At 32.2% G+C, this 8,334-nt stretch overlaps 1 protein-coding gene across 1 annotated transcript; it reads right to left on the bottom strand.

Moving 5' to 3' along the window:
• Positions 1–532: 532 nt before the first annotated feature.
• On the bottom strand, positions 533–1,498 carry LOC143534626 (uncharacterized). Its single transcript, XM_077029072.1, has one exon. The coding sequence runs from the start codon at positions 1,496–1,498 to the stop codon at positions 533–535; it is 966 nt and encodes a 321-aa protein (XP_076885187.1).
• Between the last annotated feature and the right edge of the window lie 6,836 nt (positions 1,499–8,334).

Below are 8,334 nucleotides of genomic sequence, written 5' to 3'. Positions count from 1 at the left end.
ATGATTTGGTTTTGATTTCTCAGTTTCTATTCGGTTCAGTGAGTTTTGTTTGAAATAAAATTGGATAAAGTTTGTTTAGTCCATTCTAACCCATAAACAAACCCATTATAACCTATAACTAAAAGTCGCTTGCATTTTCTCAACTCATCTTGACATTGTTGCAAAATTCTTTTGATCAATTCTGACCCATCTCAATTTTAAAAGTTATCCAAATTGACCCAAACAACCTATTTGGGTTTGTTTTGCCACCCTTAATTGTACGAGTTATTCGTACCGAGGGTTCGAATCCCCCTTTTAATTATTATTAACGACCTAACAAACATAGAATGTATAGGTACTTCCTTTCTTTGTTACTTGCCGACCCCCTTGATTAAAACAGAAAAAAACATGGTTGAATTAGTTTGTGAAATTGCTTGGTCTGTTCACAACAAAATACAGATTTATTTCAGGAAAGCAGAGAAAATACCACAACCACATACTTAGATACATTATAAATACACACATTTATTTTGCAGGAAAGTTCAAAACAACCCTAAACTTCATCAATAGGTAGATAAAGGCTTTTAGCTGCTTTGTCTTCGCAAATCTCTTTCTGATCATGATAGAATATTGTAAATACCACAAGCACAAAGAGTTTCATGGCACATGACAGCCCGTTAGTCAAAACGATGGACATCACCATTCCTGACCACTTTTCCATCGTCCGGCTTACAATCTCATTTGTCACCCTATCAACAGCCAAATAAGTAACACCATAAAGCACCATAACCAGTGAAACTTTTACCTTCTCACCTTTCATCAGCTCTCTAGCTCTGTTAATCGCGTAAAAACCACCAGCGTCTTCTAAAACCGAAACTACCAAACTCATTATCCAAAGGGCGCTAATCGAAATCAATAAAACCACGATACCAACTCCGAAGAGCAAATATACTGCCCATGAATTAGTTACAACAGCGAAGACAGAGACCACCCCAACAGAAAAAATAAACATAAAGATTAAGCCCATAGTGAGTAAAGCCATGCAAACACTAGTGAGAATTGGCTTTTTCCAAGATTTTTTAATTTTCATGATCATTTCGGTCATGTTTAGGACTTTTGCGGTGTAAGCTTCGGACGAAGAAGAAACAGTGGCAACCAAGAAAAGTAAAGATATAATTGAAGACAAGACAAAGAAAACGAGTTCGACCAGGAGGATCTCACGAATATCGTTGAGGGCACCGCTATAATCAGTCTGATTCATATTGTTGCCAAGATCTTCAAACAGTTTCGGGTTTTTCGCAAGCTGGGACTCGAGATCTTTACCCACTGGCTTTAGTAAGTACATATGTGCAAACTGTAACTGTGAATATAAAATAAACACGAAAAGGAGAACATGAAACATCAGTTTCATGTTTCTTTTTAAGGTTTTGCATGACTCCCTGAGAAGTCCAAAGATCCCTAACCGAGGTTGGGGTTTGAGGTTGGGATTCCATTGTCTGAGGAGCAGCTCAGATTCCATGTTTGGTGGTTCAGTTTGGGTAATATTGGAGGTTTTATAGAAATACTTTTGGCCCCTTGTTTACGGTACTACTATTCAACCGTTGTCCGTTGAAGTGATCTTTTGTAAGTTTCTTGGAAAAGTCTAAAGATATGACGTGAAGACGCGGTTTCTACTTTCTAATAAACTTAAGCGTGGAAGAAAAATATAAAAAACTTTTAATGAGTGCGTTGATCTTGACTTCGTAAATTGACCTGAAATATCGCGATGTCTCTTTAAACGTCATTTAATTTACAACTAGTTCTTCTACCCGCCGCGTTGCGTCGGGGCAGCTAATAAAATTCTAGCGTTGAAACTTAAGCGTTGGTAAAACCCGAGCGTCAGTGACAGATTCAGAAATTTTTTTAGGTGGTGCACTATTTTTTGAGTCGGATGTAAAAAATTTCGGATCGGTTCGATAGTTTAGGCAAAGCTCATTAGATAATAAAAATACGATAAAACTAACAATCTAACAAATTAAAACTAACATTTAACAATTAACAAAATCAAGAACAATTAACAAACAACAAGAACCATTAACATTTAACAAATGAATCTAAAACCCTAAAATTGATATAAGGCTGAATTAAAAATAAGTTCTAAAAATTTGTAAGGTGCACAGAATCGAACCCGCGACTTCCGGTTTACAAAGCTTTGAACTACCAACTAGAACAACGCATGTGTTTTGTATTTAGGGTGCTTCCTTCCTAATTAAGGTGATTCACTCTAAATTTCTATATATCAATACACTATTATTTTGAAACTCGAGTGGTTCCGGAGAACCACCCATTTGTTAACTGGATTCGCCCCTGCCGAGCGTTACGATGATGAGTTGACGTGAATTCGGTTACTATCAGTTATGCTCTTAGGGTATAGACATTGTTGGTAAAGTTTGAGCGTTAAAGCCCAAAAAATTAATTCGTCAATTTAACTTATAAAAATATTAACATATAAAAAAACAAAATATTTAAAACGATGTTTATTTGGTCGGCAAACCCGGGCAGTGGAAAATACAAGCGTTGTCGGTCTCGGTCATTGTGGCCGCAATTCGACACGATTTCGGTCGGTTTTGATTACGCTTGTTACGATATTGGAGCCAAAAAATGAAAAAAAAATAATAAATATGAAGGTGAACTTTTGATGGTCAAGGGGCGTCGGACGGTAAACTTGGGCGGTGGTAAAACCCAAGCGTTGTCGTTCACAGGCGTTAAAGAGGCGTGTCTACTCGAATTTGGTCGGTTTCCGCTAGCTTCGTTATGGTATCGAAACTAAAACAAAAAATATGACATTTAGTCGGTTTAAACTAAATAAAACAAAAAAATTACGAACTAATACGGTACCTCCAAGTGGCCCAGTAGGGCACTTGCGGCACCAAAGTTCTATTTTATATATAACTAGTGTTTTACCGGCGCGTTGCGCCAGGCAAACTCGGATGGTGGTAAAACTCAAGTATTGTCAATCCTGGGCATTGAATTTGTAAGTCGACGTGAATTCATGTGATTTCAGTTACGTGCGTTATGGGCGCAGCGTCGGTCGGTAAAACTCGGTCTTTGTAAAACCCGGGCGCGAGACAGTGAGTCTAAACAAATTTGGTTGGTTTCCGTCATGTTCGTTATGTTAGCATAACTAAAACAAAAAAAATAAAAAAAGATATACACAACACACAAAATTGAATTTAGCAAAAAAAAAAAAAACCTTATGCCATTGCAAAGAATTGAACTTTGGTGGCAAAACAAACTAGACATAAGAACATCCTTACTAAAACAACATTCTAGAAGTCCAAGTTTTTTTTAAGTAGAAACTATCTTTTATATACCAAAATAAAAGTTTATCAAAATAGAAACTTTGTGGCACCAAACTTCTCTTTTATACTATAACTAGTTTTAGAGCCCGTGTTACACACGGGATAATTCAAATTATAAATTAAAGGAAAACAAATAATTACATAACGTATAAGAAAAAAAATGTATTACATCTATGCTTGTATCTATAAAATGTGTACATAAATTTATTTTATTTATATCACAAAATATTTTTTATAAATGAGCTTAATAAAAAAAATGTCCGTGCAAAATCGTACCCGAGAATGCTTCTTTCTATTGAAAAATTCATTCTCGGTATCATATATGTATAATTGAAAGAATTTTGGTTATCAACCAATTTTGAAAATAAGACTTTTCATACGATAGCAGGTCTAACCATTCAGCCTAAATACAAAAGAAGCGTTACCTTTATTGATATATTTCTCAATTTATCACCCATCAAAGGAAAGTAGGATATTAAATTGTAGCAATGGATGTTCTTCAAGAACTATGTTTTTCTTAGCTACACCATAAAAAAGATTTTGATAAGTTTCAGAGGGCTTCTCGATTTTGTCATAATGACAACATAAAAAATAATATGTTAACCCATTCAATTTTGTGAATATTTTGTTTTATTTGAGCATAGTTCTGCATGACATGATTCCCATACAACGTTCTGATCACCATTGAAAGAAAAATTAATGTTGACATAAATATTTCAAATTTGATAAAAGTTAGAAGAATTGATAAGCATGGGGGTGGCATATCGAAAGTGTTTGCAATCTTTTCTTAAATTTTAATAGTTGGGGGAAAAATAATCAATTTGCCAAATCCCGAACCTTTTGATTATTTCAAAAAATGCCCTTAAAATTAAACTTGAAACCCGAATAATGTTTAAAATTCTAACTTTCATACTTTTGGCATTTTAAAGTCAACACTTTGAACCCATAACAAATTTGACGATAAATCTATTTTGCATTCTCAAACTTTTAAAAAAACTCAAAATTTTCATTTTTGACCCGTAACAAATTTTGACCTAAATGTAGTTAACTTGTATCAAACAATCTATTTACCAACTTTTGACCCATAAAATCAAATTTAACTTCCATAAAAAACCCGAAACAATTTTCATTTGAGAAACATGATTTGTTGTTGATTTTTGGAATTCACAAAGTATTTTGAAATATATAGTAAAATAGTATGTTAATATTTATATTTATAAAAATATATAGATATTATATAAATATAGTGTAAAAGGAAAGTGAATAATTATTGATTTATTACACATATTAAGATATATTAGTTTTTGAGGGAAAAAATTATAAGAATTAACCAAAACATGACAAGTGTCTCCATTTATTTTAATTTATTAGAATAGGTAGATATATAATTGTAATAGTAATAGTAATAACGTGAGGTTTGGTAATTAAGAAGTTATTCTAGAAAGGGAAAAGGACAAAAAAAGTATTGTTAAAGGAAAAAAAATTCCTGTGTCTTTTTGTTTATATTTGTGTTTTGTGTTTATTTTTGTTATTGATTATGTGTTTTTTTCCTTGACATTGTGTCTTTTCTACTTAATATTGTGTTATATTACTTAAAACCATGTTATATTTTGTTCGACATTGTGTTATATTTTGCGATATATTACGTCTTTTTTTAGTTATAATTGTGTTTTTTGTTCATTTTCGTCATTGCGTCTTTTTTTCGGCATTGTGTCTTTTCGGTTTTTTTTAACGGGAATGACGGTGAAAATATTTTAGTTTTTTAAACTTATTCGAATTCTATTTATATTTTGATTTATGACTTTTTTATTATTATTTTTTGAATTTTTTTAGGGGTTATTTATTTGGTTGCAAATCCTTCTCACATTTTTCATTTTTGTATCCCTTTGTATTTTAACTTTTCCCTGATAATTAATGTATTTACTAACATTATAGAATTAGCTTTAGAACCCGTTACACGGGATGCTTAAAAATGCAATTAAACTATAGAAATTCAATGATTAATTTAAAAAAAAACTATATTTTATCAACTTAAATGTCTTATAAGTTCAAATTATATTTTCTAATGGAATATTCATACGAATACGTGGTGTATTCGTTCATAATGTATTCTCGCGTAATTTATTCATAATCATGATAGTGATCCACCTACTGATTCTATAAGTTGTAATTATATATTTTTTAATGAAATAGCGAATTCTAACAAAAGATAATAAGATGTTACATTATGAATGACATAAAAAACATCATATATAAAATTAGCATAAATAAAATGCGTTTTTGCATTACAGTTTCGAAAGAGATTGATGAAAACTCCATAGATTCATGGAGGTTGAATGAATATGTGAAAGTAAAATTGATATTCATTCATAATATTTTATTGACTTTATTATCATAAACCTATAAATATCGTTAATTGAATTTTACCACGTTTATCTCCAACACTCAAAAGTGTATATAATTTAATAAAAAAAATTAGATCTAGTTTCATTAAATATATAAATGTTTTGATTATATTAACATAAATACCCGCATATTTTTAATCCCAATAATTTAGGTAATTTGTTATTTGATTAAAGGATGAATTGATATGCTCTAATTACACTGACATAAATATGTTTTCATTATAATTTGAAAAATAATTTGGGTGGGAAATTTAGGCTATGAATAAATCTCTAAGGATCATTTCTACCTCCATCAGGTAAAGGAAAAGGGGGGGGGGGTATAGGGATAGCTTTACTCCCAATCCCTATATCTAGTAGTGAAAACTCTCATCATACAACAATGGAGGAGGATTCGGATTCCTTTGATTCCAACGTCCCACTAGCTCATCTCATTCCGAATCAGCATATGCATGGAACTGGATCAAGTAAATCCAAGAAACCAACAAAGTCAAAGAAAATCCTCAGGGGCAGGAATATTTTAGTTATCCGATAAATCAGGATCCTTACTTTGCCCATCCTCAAAATGAACGCCGGAGCACAGATTGTGAAGGAATGTACATCAGAGACGATTCAACATTTTATGAAGTCGATGTTACAAGAATAGCCAAAGCAATGCTCAACGAAATGGAGATGGAAGAAAAGAAGGAGAAGGAAAAAGAAAAAGGAAAAGAAAATGAAACAACTAGAAATACCAAAAAGGACAGCAAGATCAAGAAATTGATTGTCCGTTGGAAAAAGTAGATAATAAGAATTGTAGTAGTTGTAACAAGTGAAGTTATAATAATGTTATGCACTTTTGTAACTACAATATGATAAATAAAAGATATGTTTTGAATTCCCCGAATATAGAACTTATCTTTAAAATTTTATTGTAGTATATCAAGAGAAGAAAGTGCAAACTCTCAGAATAATCCTTCCAATAAAGTTGGAAGCGGAGAGAATGCTAACAATGAAAATTAGGAACTTCCCGTACAATATAAAGATGAAATCCAAAAAATGATACAAAAAGCTATCAAGGATAATTCTATCAATCAAAGCCACTCAAAATCTGATAAGGAAAATAAAAGTGAATCTAGAAAAGAAGAAGCTTATGATAGCTCTGCATCTGACAATAACTCAAGGGACAAACCTCGAAAGAAGTTGAAGCATCAAAAAGGATGCAATTTTAAGAATTTCTAAGCTTACAAACCAAAGGAATTTTATGGAGACAAGGATACTATAGCCGCTTTAAGATGGCTAGAGGAACAAGAAGCAATTGTCTACATTAGCAAATGTACAAATGAAGAAGCTATCCAGTATTCTTCGCAAATGTTCAAGGGAGAAACTCTTGAATGGTGGAATACCCTAATTTAGAATAAGGGACGAGAAATAATGTACAATTTAAGCTGGGAAGAATTCAAAGATCTTGTCATAAAGAAATATTGTCCACTCCACGAGATGGATCAGATTCAAACCAAGTTATGGATTCATAAAGTTGTTGGTACGAATCTCAGGGAATATAATACCAAGTTCCTAGAGCACTGCCGATTGGTACCACATAGGGTTACTCCAGAATATAATAAGATAATTCGTTATATATATGGATTACCAAGAGAGATAAGAGACTTCATAAGAATGTAAGATCCAATATGCCGCAAACAATTGAGTCTGCCATAGAAGTAGCCGGATACTTAATCAATAGTATGATAAGAAATCAAGAAGAAGAAAAGAAACAAGAAAAAGAAATCAAGAAATCGAAAGATTTCGAGAAGATAGAAAAAGAAGGAAATACTTCAAAATCCACTTGTAAAACTTGTGGAAGAAAACATTCTAGAAAATGTAGACTAGAAGGCACAGATAAGTGTGCATACTGTAATAGAGAAGGACATACAATGCAAGAATGCAGGAAGAAACAAGAAGTATGTTTTATATGTGGAGAAACGAGCCATTTCAAAACACATTGCCCGAAAAGAAAAGCTAATCAAGACTGACACTAATATCAGAAAAAAATCAGAAATATTTGATAATAATAAAAGACAAAAGCAAACAAATATAAAAAGGATGTCAGATAGACTAGTTAATTGCTGTACATTAAGTTGCAACTCGTTTTTAAACGAGAAGTTTTGTTAACCGAGAAAGGGTTTTTAATTCCCTAAGTTATAAATAAAAATATTAGCATACAGATCTTGTCAGTACACAAGAATGCTCATGATCAGTATCTCTAAAAGAAAAGACAATTGAGTGTCTGAATTTAGAGCTGATATTCAAATCCGATAATAGGTTGATCTGCTTTATCATCCTAATAGATTCATACAGTTGGATAGACTATCTCTATTAGGCCAAAGCGTGCCATATCAAAATACAAAATATATTTTCTCATAAAATGGCTATAAACTCTATTAAGGTTAGGTCAAACCTAAGAGTCTGCTGAACTGAATCAGACTAAAAGTCAGCTGATCAGACCAAGAGTCTGCTGAATTAAATTAAACATAAAAGTTTGTTGATCAAACCACGAGTCTGCTGCCATGAGTCTTCTAAACCAAAACAGACTTAAAGTCTGCTGATTAATCAAGAAACACCATCTAGATACT

This window comes from Bidens hawaiensis, unplaced genomic scaffold (genome assembly GCF_021521415.1).
Source record: "Bidens hawaiensis isolate Kalapana, Puna unplaced genomic scaffold, B.hawaiensis_p1.1 tig00000760_1, whole genome shotgun sequence".
Taxonomy (NCBI): Eukaryota; Viridiplantae; Streptophyta; class Magnoliopsida; order Asterales; family Asteraceae; genus Bidens; species Bidens hawaiensis.
This window is presented reverse-complemented; position numbering and strand designations above follow the sequence as displayed.